The sequence below is a fragment of the Neltuma alba genome, unplaced genomic scaffold (assembly GCF_004799145.2).
Source record: "Neltuma alba isolate B1F8T4 unplaced genomic scaffold, ASM479914v2 tig00005837_pilon, whole genome shotgun sequence".
Taxonomy (NCBI): domain Eukaryota; kingdom Viridiplantae; phylum Streptophyta; class Magnoliopsida; order Fabales; family Fabaceae; genus Neltuma; species Neltuma alba.
In genome coordinates, this window is record NW_021634250.1 from 7287 (window position 1) to 22109 (window position 14823).

The following is a 14823-nucleotide window of genomic DNA, read 5'->3' on the forward strand; positions in this document are numbered from 1 at the left end:
TGGAGGTGCATTTTTCTGGCATTTTCCCTTTTTGTAATGTGAAAGATTAAAAAAAGTAAACCAGATAACCCATGTCAACCAACGGGTAATTATGCTGGTTTTTTACCGGTTTGATCCTGGGCCAGTTTAGGACTTAAACCAGACCGGTTTGGTTTTATTTTTTTCATTGGTTCTTTTTGTAAAGTGTAATAAAATAAATTGACCAACTTTTAAAATTCCATGTTAATACCTTTTGAAACTAATTTAGGATTTTGTAAATTCAGGAATTTGATTTGGATTTTCATGATTCTAGATATCTGTGTCTTTTTCCCAACAAGCATTACCTTTTTCTTTAATTAAATATATTTTAAATACTTTTTTTTATTTTAAGAGATACTTAATTTAAAATAAAGATAATTTTATAATTGACACTTCTTAAAAAAAATTAATTTACTATTGAAAAAAATTACAAATTAAAAAATTTAAATATCAACCATTTAGATCAAATTTTAAACGGTCCGAGGACGACCACCGAATGAGGACCTAGGGGGTGTTTGGCAATCTGTGTAGAATCAATTCTGAGGCCCAAACCATGGTTTGGGTAAAAAGATTGCCAAACACCCTCATTTTTTGCAAAACCAAGGTTTCAGAGAAAACCAAGGTTTTGCACGGCCAAACCAAGGTTTCACGATAAGCTAGAATTTTTCGCTTCTGAAGATTGAAAACTAGTCGTTACAGTAATAATTATTATTGTCAGAGCACTGAACGGTGAACAATCCTCTTCTCCCTCTCAGCTTGCGCATCTGCCATCGCCCCTGAGAAATTCGATCGAGACTGACCATCCTCTTCTCCCTCTCAGCTGCGCATCTGCCGTCGCCCTTGAGAAATTCGACCGAACTGACCATCCTCTTCTCCCTCTCAGCTGCGCATCTGCCGTCGCCCCTTCTCTCCAAAATCGACAATTTCCTCTTCTCCCATTCTCCATCTGCCGTCGCCCCTGCTGAGAAAATCGATCAATTTGACCGTCCTCTTCTCCCATTCTCAGCTTGCATCTGCCGTCGCCCCTTCTGAGAAAGTCGACCAAGACTTTGTGCCACCGGTGAGTTGCCTGCCTCTAGATCGAACTTGCTGCCACTGGGTCGTAGCTTCCGAAACTCGACCAAGGTTGTGAGTTGCCGTCACCCGTGCTGAAAGTCCAGTCTACTTGTTGCCACCGGTGAGTTTCTGTCGCTCGTTCTGAAATTTTATCACACATTCGATTAACAAGATCTTCTTCCGTGTTCAGTTCGTTCGGTCATCGTTTGCTGAGGTCACCGTGTCTGGTTCCATTGCTCAGATCTAGCGTTTCAGGTGAGCTCTCTCCTCTTCTTCGGTGAAACTCTTGGGTGTTCGCTTGGTTGTGACTGGTTGTGGCTTCGTGTATGTGTGTGTGAGAGACAAAGCATCATGTGGGTTGATCAAATCCGGTGAGTTGCCGTCGTCCTGTCCGAAACCCGACCAAGGTTGTTGCCATCGTTGAACTGCCGTCGTGCCTTCAGAAACTCCAGTCGACTTGTTGCCAGAGTGAGTTGCCGTCGGCCCTTCTGGAACAATTGATCAGAATTGTGTGTGTGTGTACGAGTATGGTTGTTCGGGAATTTGTGACTGGCTATGGCTTGTGTGTGTGCGTATGACAGACCGAGCATCGTGTGGCTTCGTGTGTGTGTATGAGAGACATCGTGTGGCTTCGTCTGTGTGGGTATGAGAGGCAGAGCATTGGTCGGTTGTGGATGTTTGTGCTGCTGGAATTCTTATTTGTTGATCTTATATTATTTTTGTTGGATTTTATTTTGGACACAGAACATTGAAATTTTTCTCACGTATTGTAAAATGTCCTGTCGCTATAGCATATACCAGTTTTCTGTAAAGGTGAAATTTTTTGGAATAAGAGTAGCTGAAACGGTTGCTTGGAATTTTTTGTTCACGGTTGCTGCACTCTTTTGTTGATTAGTTCTCATTTTTTGTGCTTTATTGAAGACAAAGGATCTGTTTTGTTGACCTTAATGTTGTACTTCAATTAACTTGACATAAATGGTATAGAACATATGGCTATACTTGTTAAATACTATGCATGTTATATCATATCTCCGAATTGAATGGTATGTTTTTTGGGTTGAACTTGTGATAACTGAAATGTTGTAATTGGTCCATAGCATCATGAGTAAACAAAATGGAAAAGCTTCGTGGGATATAAGAGCCACAAAAGTCTTTATTAACCTATGCATTGAAGAAGTTGAGAAAGGGGGAAGAAAAGGAACTAGCTTGACCAAGCCTGCTTGGTCAAGTCTTGAGGACAACTTCACCGCAAAGACTGGGAGAGTTTATACAAAAATCCAATTAAAGAACAAATTTGACTCTCTGCGAAAGGAGTGGCAGTTATGGGATAGGCTGCTCCGTGAGACAGGTTTGGGGTGGGATGCGGAAAGGAATACAGTTAGTGCCCCTGATGATTGGTGGGAGAGGAAAATAGTGGTAATCATTTAACTTCATTTGAGCTTGCAATTTCTCTGATGTTAACATTTTTTCTCATAATAAAGAATATTTTTGGTGTTGAATGCGCAGGAAGTTCCAGGCTACGAGAAATTTAGAGAAAGAGGACTTCAATTTCGGGCTGAATTGACTCAACTCTTTGGGTCTGTCGCTGCAACTGGACCACAGTCATGGGCACCTTCTTCCATGACGCTTCCAAGCGAAGGAGTTCCCGAAAATGATATGGAAGAAGGGTCTGGAGATAGTGATGAAATATTGGGGGCACTAATTGGGATAAGCGGAGAGTTTAATTCGGTCACATTCAATGACAATAGTGGAGGAAGTGGAGGCAACACTGGGATGAGACGGGAAAACAGTCGTGGGGGTAGAAGCACAGGTGGCAGTCGACCTAGTAGCTCATTAGGGGTTAAAAAAAAAGGGTGAATCCATGAAGAAGAAGAACACTGCCACTATGAAAATAGCAGATGCATTAAGCAAGATAGCTCAGGCAAATGAAAATGATTCTCAGCGTGAATATGAAGAGATTTCAGAAGCACGTGCTAGGAAGATAGAAGAAGAAGCACGTGCTTATGAGACGTCAATTGCGGGAGTCATGGAGCACCTTAACGAAGTTGATGAAGTTGTTGATGATCCTGATTTGTTTGGCCGGTGCACAACACTCCTTATGAGGGAGCAAGCTGCAAGGGAGATGTATGTGACTCTGAAGAACAAGAGGGAAAGACTCCTGATCTTCTTGAAGCACGCAACTAAATATTGAGACTTCATTTGTGTTGCTTATCATAGTATTTGACTACTTTTTGTGTTATTCAGGAGATGACTGTGATAATTTGCATATGTTTTTAGGAATGATGTAACCAGCACTATTGTATTATGTGACTGCTAAACTTCTTTAGGAATTAGACAACTTATTTCCTTGTTAAATGTTTACTAATTTCATATGAGGATTTCTGAATTTTATATCTATGTGCACAGGACAAGACAAAAAATGACTGATGAAATTAAAATTGCGGAAAAGTATTGTAAACGACGGAACAAACGGATTAATCAAGTTGCAGTAGCAGTTGGTGGATACGCTTCTCTTCATTTGTGTAAAGAGCCCCAGCACACAAGTATTTATACAGGCAAGGCATGGGTAAGGGACGTTTTACAAGGCCATTCCACCCGTTGTTATAACATGTTTAGGATGGAAAGGGAAGTGTTTTTCAGTCTTTGCACAGAATTGCAGCAACACGGTCTTACGGAAACTAGAAATGTTGGGATACATGAAATGGTTGCAATGTTTTTAAATACCGTTGGCCATGCGCTTAGTAGTAGGATGCAGCAAGAAAGATTTCAGCATTCGGGGGAGACAATTAGTAGACATTTCCATAATGTCTTACTGGCATGCTGTAGACTTGCTATGTCCAATATCAAACCAAAAGATCCAACATTTCAGCATTTGCATTCAAAAATACAGCCCGGTGGTCGATACTGGCCCTTTTTCAAACATGCTATTGGAGCAATTGATGGAACACATATTTCATGCGTTGTTAATGCAACTGAGCAAACAAAATTTGTTAACCAAAAAGGAAGAGTGACGCAAAATGTAATGGCGGTTTGCGATTGGGACATGTGCTTCACTTTTGTATTAGCCGGATGGGAAGGTAGTGCGCATGATGCTCGTATATTTGACCACGCTCTCACAACTCCTTCCATGAACTTTCCCCATCCGCATCAAGGTATATTTTAAATTGCTGCAATTTATTTATGCGATACTGTTACAAAACAAAGTTTATTGACACCAATCATATATTTCATGTAGGCAAATATTATTTGGTGGATGCTGGCTATCCGACACCCGTGGGATACCTTGGTCCCTACAGACGTGAACGCTATCATCTCCCTGATTTTCGAAGGTCATCTGCACTTGAAAATGACAATGAGGCGTTTAATTATTTGCACTCAAGTCTACGAAGCACTATTGAAAGAACTTTTGGAGTTTGGAAGAGTAAGTTTGCAATTTTAGGAAACATGCCGAGCTATGACTTTCCAACACAGGTTCAAATTGTTTGTGCAACAATGGCCATACATAACTTCATTAGATCAACATCCATTTCTGATCCTGGTTTTATTCAGTTTGAACAAGAAGGTTCTTATGCAGAAGAAAATAACGATGATGATGGAGTTGGATCTTCACATATACCTTCATCAATAGAATCTTCATCTCATATGGCTCGACTTCGTGACTCCATAAGAGATCAAATTATTCACTATATACGAGAATAGTCATGTCTTTTTTTATTTCCTTCTTTCTTTTCAGATAATGTAATGTGTTGTTAAAAAAAAAATACTTGGACAAATATTTTTCGTTCCAACCTCTATTATTAAGACAATTGATATGAAATTTTTTTGTGTGCTTCTTTAATTTTGTGAAAAAAAAATTATGGGATTTTTTCATCTTTAAAATCTTTAAGAAATGATCATATTTTTTGTTGGCAAAACTAATTATTTTACAAAAAACATATTTAATTACTTTATTAAAAAATATGCGTATTAATTTTAATTATTTTATTAATATATATTATTTATTAATATATATACATATTTAATTATTTTATTAAATTATTTTCCAAAAAATATTTATTTATTTTATTAATTTATATACGTATTAAATTTTTTTATTAATATTATTAATTTACTTCAAATAAACATATATTATGAAATATATCTTATATGTAATTATCATTTAAACTTATGTCCTTTTTTGTAATTTCTACATGTAAAAAGCACTTCTGACAAAACCTATCCAAACACACTCACTTTTTCAGAATCACTTTTTCAGAAAACCTATTCTCTCAAAATCTATTCTCTCCAGAATCAATTCTCCAGAAGCTATTCTCCAAACCATGGTGTGACTTCGTCCAAACACCCCCTAATCCCACTACCCGGAAGAAGCTTTTCCTTTGTTTTTCCTACGGGCCTCATTGGGCCCCCTCAAATAAGCCCAAATTGTCTATAACACTTCCTACGAACCCCAAGAAACTTGGCCGGAGAAAACAAACATAAAAATTTGCACGCGTCGTCTAATATTTTAACCACGACTTCAATTAGTCTTCAGGAAACATCTGTAGGACATGGTAAATTTGTAATATTTCAAGTAGCAGTGGAACCAAGATGCAAGGCGAAGTATTTGTCACCTTGGAATTTGAGTACTTTGATGCTATATTTAAGCCATTCGAGTGAACAATACACGTAACAAATTATACACAATTACTCACTCGAAAGTTAACTACTAGTCCTTTCTACCTTCTGACGCAGAAACAGGAAAAAGGTACATTGGAAAAGCAAGATCCTATCCGTTGATTAAAGTTTGAATGCCATGACTGTCTTTTTCAATGATATATCTACATAACATGACCAGATGAAAGGGCAATCAACAAGGAAAAAGCTCATACAATCAACAATTCCAGTATCCGTGTTATCTCTACACCTACTGTGCCGGATTTGGAACAGATAACCATAACCCAAGAGATGTAAGAGAATTTTCTATGACTTACTCAGGACCCGATTTTTAATTTTGATTCGAAATTTTGGTGCAGCAGAAGTACCTTCTGACGCTTCCGGCTTGGTATCAACCTTTCTAGCTTCTGCTTTAGATGCACTAGGTTCAGTTGCTTTCAATTCTTGTGTAGCAAATTCAGTCCCAGGTGGTTCTTTCTTACTAGAAAATTCTACCAAAGATTTCTTCGCTTCATCACCCTGCAGTTTTGCCATCTCTTTTTCCTTCCGTTTTTTCTCTTTCTTCAATCGTTTTCTTTCCAAATATTCTGGATCATCATGGTGCCCTTTATGGTCTTCTTGCTTCCGTCTCTTTTCCTTGCCTTTCTTTTTTCCTTTCCCATGCAAAGAAACATTTCCAGCTAATGAGTCTGCAACTGAAAGAGTTCGGAGGCTGACAAAACGGCGAGCATCAGCATCAATATTGTTGTCCTGGATAATGCTAGATGATGAGGGATCCAAAGGCCGAGGTGAAAAAACAACACTTGAGTCAGCAGTACATTGGAGTTCTTTGAACAGTTCATCACCATCACTCAAGAATTTGGCACTACCAATGCTGGCAGTCAAGCGTGAACCATGGTCATGCCAAGAATTAACTTCCTCAACATTGTGATTACTCAGCGTCTCCCCAAAATTTTTTGGGGGTGCATCTACAGACACTGAACTGCTAGCTGCATGATCAATTTCATTGCGGCCACCTAACGATCGTTCAGCCATTTGATTATCAGTGTCAGCCCTACTGGCAGCTGAAGATTGTTTGACTCTGATTTTAACAACTGGCTTTTTCCGCTCTTGGCCAAGGAGTGCAGCATCAAGTTCCTTAGGAACTTCACTGGGAATTTCCATTGGTAAGTCCTGCAGCAGTTCTTTGGGAGCCTCAATGGGTGAATCCTTTGGAGTTTTGACATCCACATCTTTGAGAGGTTCAGGGTCTGTATTCCCAGGTGCTTCTTCAAGTGTGGCCTTGAAACCCTCTACCAAGCCCCAGTCTTCTGTCAGGTTTTGGGTAGAGCAAGGCAATTCAGGAGGTTTACTTACTGGATCAAGAACAAGCATGTTTCTCTGATCGCTGCAATTTTCCACAAGACTCATTTGCAATGTTTTATTTTCTCTGGGTACTCCATGCAGAGTTGGTGGTCTAAAGGCAGAAGCACAGATTACATTCATAATTAGTTTGCTTTCTTTTTCACCCAAAATATATGAACAAAAGTTACATATTTTTTGTGAGAAAAAGTAACTACAGATCTAAGATCAGAAATCATCAATTAAAAGCAGACATTCATGTTAAACACAGGACGCTCCACTGAAGTTCATTTCATCAAGTGCATTAAAATTAAATATAAAAACAGGATTCCATATTGGATCTGATTTCCTATAAACAATATTAAGAAACTTTCAAATTTCAAATACCCAATACAAACTGCCGAAGTATATGCTAATTGTATCTTAGGAAGATAAAATGATCTAGGCTAAAGCAATATCAAATACATATCATTTAACAAGACAAGGAGGAAGACAGGCAAAGGTTCCCAAAGCATTGCACCAAAAGAGCCTACGTGGAACTAAGGAATAGCTAGCCTCCGAATATGAGAGCACTTGAAACATGTTGAACAAAAGCAGCCTTCCACTTATATCAGATAAATAATCAGGACACTCTTCTGGTTTTATTTATAAGGTAGAGAAGGTTTTTTTCAATCCTATTTATAGGTCACTTCACCAAACTTTTAACATGAATTTACTCTTTTACCCTTCATTTATTATTATGTAAATTGTTAGTTTCTTGAAAAGTGTATATATTAAATAAGGATAAAGTTGAAAATTGTTAAATTCTAAAATAGACTCAATGAGGTTTAAGATTTTTCTTAATTCCAGTGAAATATGTTGGAAGTGATTTATAAATAGGATAAAAAGATGTAACTCACAAACTAACAGCTCACAAATTTCTAGTGACATTCAAATTATACTAATTTAGTTAGTTACAAAAATCACCAAAATAGATAGCTATAGAAGGGTGAAAAATCTTTGGTGGCCTCCAATAAAGAGAAAAAAATACAAAGAAAGAAGTTTAAAAATAAAAAAGGAAGAGGTTTTCCTTAAAGAAGAAAAAAGAAGCTTCCTGTTTACCCCAAAAAAAAAAAAAAAGGAAAGTTCCCTCTTAATGAGTAAGCAATTACTCAATCTCTAGACTATCAATCTTGTCATAAGCAGATATATGCAATATCCATACAGAAGATCAACTACATAATCAAGTCAATTTCACTTATATATGTACTTGATTAACTTTTTCTTCAAGGACTATGCATTAGCCATATGCCTACCTTCCCGCAAGAATTTGTAATATGCAGAACAAGTGGTGACGGAGGAAGACATTATTGAATGATACACGACCTTCAAGCAAACAAAGCAAAGCCACAAATGTTTGGCTTGAAATTTCATCACCGGAATCATTTCTCATCTGACATAACCGCATAACATGAATGGCCAGTTTTACCTGCCCTGCAATCAAGGAATGTAAATTTGTAGAAAAATGATCAAGGAAAGAAAATGAAAATGAAGGAAAAACCATCAAGGAACATAGGAAGAATAATTCTTGCAGAAGACTAGAATCTTGGTCACAAAGGATGCACCACCTCTTAGGGAAAGCTCCTCTTCCACATATCTGATAAATAATAGTAATACTGCATCAATTCCCTTGGAATGGAATTCAAGATCAAGGAGTGCTCTGCTTGCTTCAATACGAACTTGCCACATTACTTTTATGTCCCGAAAAGGTTTTATAAGTCCATAGACACGATCCTGTGGTAAATCTCAAGCATTACTTATGACCATGCACAGCTTCAATAAGCAGGTTGATGAAAAATAAGGACAAACTTACAAGGGGAATGAATCCGGAAAGCTTTAATGCAATTTGTGTCAAGGTTCGGATACAACTAATAGTCAGGACTCCGTTGTAGCTCGGCATGAGTCTGGTACAAGTCATTTCCAGAGAAATAAGATACCATTACAAATAAATTTGATGAAATACACTACATAGTTGGGAATGTGGTTGTTGACCTGTCAAATTGTAGGAGCCGGTCAATGCGCTTCAGGAGTGATGATAAAACGAGAATACTCTGTCATTAGTTTGAGTCAGAAAGATGGCCAATATGGTTGGCATAATGGCTATATGATTCATTGTGAATAATAAGATTCTGAAAAGTAAATGAGACAGTTTTGACAACTACACTTTAGACTGACTAGACAAAAGACAAAATCATAACAGAATATTATCTAATAGAAGGTTGCGACAGCAGTCTAGCAATCATAGTCAATAAGAATAATCAAATCCATCAACCTGCTGCCCAAAGTCAAGTTCACCAACTGACTGGACCAATTGAGCAAGCCAGAAGACATCTGAGTAGGGGTTCCCGTTGTTGTCATTGTACTGCCACAAATAAGATAATAAGAGGGAATTTCTCAGTTGAAGTACAGTCTAAAAATTTAAGGAAAATTCCAGAGAAGATACACGATGTCATAATAAAGTATAACTACAGTGGTTTGTCACATGCGTGGCAATAGGAAGCAGCCATAAATGATGCATTGCGTCAAAAAGTCAGTAAATCTCCGTTGAATTTCAAATTTATGTTGCAGTCATGGACATCTCCAAATTTAAAATTAACGTATTCTAACGTATATACATTATAAATAAAAAATCCAACTTAGATAAACGCCAAACAACAACACAGCTTAAAGCCCATTACCATTAGTTTGAAGGCTAACAAAAAATTATTTCAGTTCAATATATTTAAAACAAAATATATCCTAATCTAGGCCCAGGTCCTCAGATTAATATTATAAACTAACCTATAATACATCATAAATAAATTATGATTGGTTTCTTTTGTTTCGTGGCTGTCGTTGCAGATCTACTCATAGTGGAAAAAATAAGTAAACAATAACCTTCAATAGCTGTAAAACAAAGTCCACAGCCTCTCTTGGGCTTTTCCTGTCAGCAGCTCTGACCATAGCTACGGCATGTGGGATAGCCTGGAAGATAACAAATCAATCAATAGATGGGTTAGCAATTTGATTAAAACATACACAGTGGAGTTTAGGAACTAGTGGGTGAATATCCATGCCATTTAGATATATCAAATTTATCAAGGGCACCACAAAGGTTGAGGACGTCAGCTCTAAGCGGATTTTGAACAAATGAGCATTGGATTAATTGTATACATTGTAAAGATTTAGCCCATCATTGATGATACAACAGTTAGACATATCACGTGGATCTGCGCATTATGATTAGCGGCATCAGTGTATTCTATCCATGACATGGCCAAAACCATACTCTCTTGACTTTAGCATTGAGTTTAATAAGGTCAACTTTACCTCTCTCCTTCATAGCTCCCCAATAGCTCGTGAAGTTACATATTTGGTCTATTCTTTAGCATCGAATTCATATTCAAAATTATAATTTGCAATCTATTCACACTAAAGAGAAAGAGAGAAAGCATGAGAATGGAATTGTAGTTGGAGAGAACAAATCTCCCTAATTGACCACCATCAATCATAACAAATAGTAAATAAATGATTATCAACACTTCCCCTCAACTTGAAGCCTACAGGTCATATGCGCCCAGCTTGTTGCAAACGTAGAAAATGCAAGTTCCTCTTAATGCTTTTGTAAGGACATCAGATAGTTGGGCATTGAAATTGATGCAGCAAGGGTTATGGTTCGAGATAGATATCATCAATTAAATGACAATCAATTTCAAAGCAAGATTTTTTTTTTTTTTAACACAAAGTTCTCAACTTCAGAAATCAGGTGAGGAAGATGCTGGAAGTGGATGGGGTGCAAAAACCAGGAAAAGATTTGGATTCTCAATTTTGATCAGTAATTCATTGGTGATCGCTACATATACTAATCCCATAGATGTTGCAAAGGACTTTCAACCCCATCAACCTTCAGCTTTGAACTTTCTTAAGCACAAGCTCCCACTGAAGCGTGAAGGTCTATGTGGAAATGGGGTATTGGCATTATAGATAAGCCTATAGAGTGGGCAGCTCTACTTCTAGTGGAATAATTCTACTTTTAGCTGAATGACAACGCAATATCATGGTCCATCAAAACATGCTACATAGTGTTCAAACAAGCATAAACACTCAATCATATCACATAAATACACATCCTACCTCCTTGCATTACCTCAAGAACAAAATACTCGGCAAAATCATGAAAGTCATTTGGCCTGGCAAGAGGAGTACACAACCAACCATTGTCACTTCATATTGTTCAAATTAACTGAGAGAAAGAGAGAACAGAATTTAAAAAGCCTTACTTTGGGAGTCCAATGTCAGGATCAAACCTACGGCTCTTATAAAATTTCACCAAATGGATTAGACCAGCCCAATCTGTTTCCTGCTAACAAGAAACAATGTCAGAGTTTTCTGTCACGTCATGATTGAAAGAGGACAATTATCAACATTTTATTTTCTTTAATGTAGTAGAAGAAAGCAGAGTTCAAATAGTTTCCAGATTTTGATTTTAGTTAACATTCCATGAACTTTATGGTCACTAATCTGCCAGTAAGCTAGACTTGCCAACACCGGAGTTCAATTCTGTTGGAAGTGGGCCTGATGCCCTCTATGGGCCCACTTAGGATATAACCTAGTATTCCTTATATATTCCGTTATTGTTTTCCAAATCAGAATTGTAATAATTATCTGTATTTTCATAATTATGGGAGAGATTTAGATGATTTGATTAGATTTACTCCTATTTCTCCTATATACGTAATCATTCTCTATCAATGAACACAGAGCTATTGTACACAAATTATTTCATGCTATCAGAGCCTTGGTACGGTAGAGTCTGAAAGTGGATCGTGGAGCATTGAAGAGCTTCTGGCTCTGCAGAAGATACTGGAAACTTAACGCTGCATCCAAATCTGTTTCTGCAAAATTTTACCCCTTTTGTTACCTTGGCACAAGCAGTTACAGCTCTTACTCATCCTCTCAGTGGTATGGTCACACCCAAGAACATTTGGGTGGTGAATTCTAGCGCAACTGATCACATAAAAGGGCTTAAAGAATGCTTTTCTGAATTTAACAAGTATTTTGAGCATGAATCTATGGCTAATGGGCAATATGCAAAAGTAATGGGTTCAACACTATGGTTACTTCTGAAAACATTCTCCTGATGAATAACATCTGCAAATATTCTTCTGAAGAATGTCTTATATGTTCCAGATATTAAAGGTAGTTTGTTATGTGAGAGAGATGTGTAGTAGCTCGGTTAAACTGCCTTGATATTGTGAACTTGAGAGGGAAAAAATACCCTTTTTTTTTCTTATTTCCAAATAGCAGATTACATCTCTGTACAAATATTATAGGAGATATTATAGGATATGTGAATATCCTGTAATTAGTATATAGGATACGATATGATATTATTTTCTAGTAATGAGCCATTAATGTCTAGGCTCCTCTATTGTGTATATATATACCCCTTCAGAATATCAATAAAATATAGTATTTTCATTCTTTAAATTACATGGTACCAAAGCAGGTTTTTTTAGGGTTAAAATATTTTTTTCAACCTCCACTGTGCGTCTCTGCTACTGTTCATGAAGCTGCCACAGAGCTTCAGTTTCCCGACCTCTACAGTGAACACATGCCGGTCAGAGGAGGTCACAAGTTCCCGATCGGCCATCCATCGGAGTCTCATTGTCATCCGAGCAGCACGTGGCCTTCACCCGCCGTCACCAGCCGCTGCACTGTTCACGTGCTGTTGTGTCTGCAGCGTTTTCCTACGTTGTCTCTCCTCAGTTAGTCCACCTCGCCCTCTCTGACCCACCCCTGCTATTTCTACTTCCTGGGTCCCATTGTTTGTTGTGATTCAGAGCACTTTGGCTTCCTGATAAAGCGTTGGCACTCTGGTTTGTGGAATTTAGATCTGTTTTCTTTTGTGGTCCCTAGTGTGATCAATTTGGTTGATTAGTGTTGCTGTTAAAACTATTGTCCTAATGGGTGATAACAAGTCTGTTGTTTTTGAGGTGGTTCCAGCAGTCACTAAGATTACTAAACACAAATTAACTTGGAAAAATTATCTGGACTGGAGTAAGACTATTCGTATTTATTTTCGGAGTATTGAGAAGGAAGATCACTTGACTGACAATCCTCTCGAAGACAAGGATGCCTCTCGCAAGTCGTGGTTAAGAGATGATGCACGACTTCTGTTACAACTTCGTAACTCTATTAACAGTGAGATCATGCCTTCTATTACTCATTGTGAATTTGTTAAAGAACTAATGGATTATTTGAAACTTTTATACTCAGACAAGAACAATATCTCTCGTATTTACGAGGTCTGTAGATCTTTTCATCGGTTCGAGATGCCGAATGACTGTCCCCTCACAGCCTTCTTTATGGATTTTAAAAGCACCTATGAAGAGCTCAATGTTCTTATGCCTATTTCTAATGATAGGAAAGCTAATGTGTCTCACTGAGAGTAGATGGCCACCATGAGTTTTCTGACTACACTACCACCTCGGAATGCGGCTGCTCGATCTCAAATTTTATCTGGATCTGAGATCCCCTCTCTTGAAGAAGCTTTCTCTTGTGTACTGAGAACTGAACAAAACCCTTCATCAACTCCCATTACACCTACTAGTGCATTACTCAGTTGAGGCCAGAGTGACAATCGAGGGCTCCCTAATCGTAGTGTTTCGAAACCAGGGGGTACTAATCAAGAGTCCAAGGAAGTGATATGTTACTACTGTAAGGAATCGGGACAAACTAAACATACGTGTTGTAAGCTGCAAAACAAACAACGACAAAGCTCTACACATGTGGCCACAACAGCCAATGACACAGTTACTATCTCGACTGCCGAGTATGCTCAATTAAAGTCTGCAAATCCCCCCATGAGTGCTGCTATTGCAACAGGTAATGAGGCTACTGCCCTTGTCTCTTCCTCCAAATAGATCATAGACTCTGGTGCTACTGACCACATGACACGTAACCGTCATCTCTTCTCCAATTATAATTCTTATGCCAAGCCTTCTGTTATCACCATTGCGGATGGTTCCCATTCTCGTGTCCTTGGATCTGGCACTGTTGAACCTACTTCTTCTATTCATTTAAAATCTGTACTCAATGTCCCTAATCTTGCTTTTAACCTTTTGTCCCCTAGTAAACTTACTCGCCAATTAAATTGTTGGGTCTCACTTTTTCCTGGCCATTGCTTGATACAGGATCTTTTGATGAAGAAGATTATTGGTAGGGGTTACGAATCTGGCGGACATTACTTCCTTAATGACCAGGGGTCTCCTGTGGTGGCTTGTATTGGTGGTGTCACTCCGTTTGAAGCACATTATCGTTTGGGTCATTTATCTTTATCTTCTTTGAAAAAGGTTTATCCTCAGTTTCAGCATTTGTCGTCTTTAGATTCTGAGTCGTGTCAATTTGCTAAACATCATCATCTGCCATTAGTGTCTAGAGTCAATAAACAGGCTTCGTCCCCTTTTGAATTAGTGCACTCCGATGTTTGGGGTTCGTGTCCAGTTGAGTCCAAAGCTAGTTTTAAATAGTCACATTTATTGATGATTATTCCCGTACCACTTAGTTATATTTAATGAAAAATCGTTCCGAGCTGTTCTCTCACTTTTGTGCTTTTGTTGCCGAAATTAAAAATCAATTCAATACTCTTGTCCACACCTTGCGCAGTGATAATGCTAAAGAATATTTTTCTGAATCCTTTCGCTCTTTTATGCTTCAACACGACATTCTTCATCA

At 37.9% G+C, this 14823-nt stretch overlaps 2 protein-coding genes across 3 annotated transcripts in view; one reads left to right on the plus strand and one right to left on the minus strand.

The window, feature by feature from the left end:
- The first annotated feature begins 2175 nt into the window (after positions 1-2175).
- Positions 2176-3265, plus strand: LOC114748861 (uncharacterized). The gene is made up of 3 exons (XM_028937331.1): positions 2176-2490; positions 2581-2884; positions 2973-3265. Exons 1-3 carry the CDS (start codon positions 2176-2178, stop codon positions 3263-3265), a joined length of 912 nt encoding a protein of 303 aa, XP_028793164.1.
- Positions 3266-5622: 2357 nt separating this feature from the next.
- LOC114748857 (transcription initiation factor TFIID subunit 2) overlaps positions 5623-14823 on the minus strand; it is a 37340-nt gene continuing 28139 nt past the window's right edge. Inside the window, exons 17-25 of one of the 2 annotated variants that reach the window (XM_028937316.1) lie at positions 11367-11446; positions 11234-11276; positions 9985-10071; positions 9380-9469; positions 9100-9158; positions 8921-9011; positions 8676-8841; positions 8364-8541; positions 5623-7183 (exon numbers count right to left, since the gene is read on the minus strand). In XM_028937316.1, coding sequence (XP_028793149.1) covers positions 6034-7183; positions 8364-8541; positions 8676-8841; positions 8921-9011; positions 9100-9158; positions 9380-9469; positions 9985-10071; positions 11234-11276; positions 11367-11446 — 1944 coding nt within the window. In that variant the 3' untranslated portion in view covers positions 5623-6033. Of the gene's footprint in view, positions 7184-8363; positions 8542-8675; positions 8842-8920; positions 9012-9099; positions 9159-9379; positions 9470-9984; positions 10072-11233; positions 11277-11366; positions 11447-14823 lie in introns of those variants that run through there. The other variant, XM_028937317.1, reaches the window with a different exon arrangement.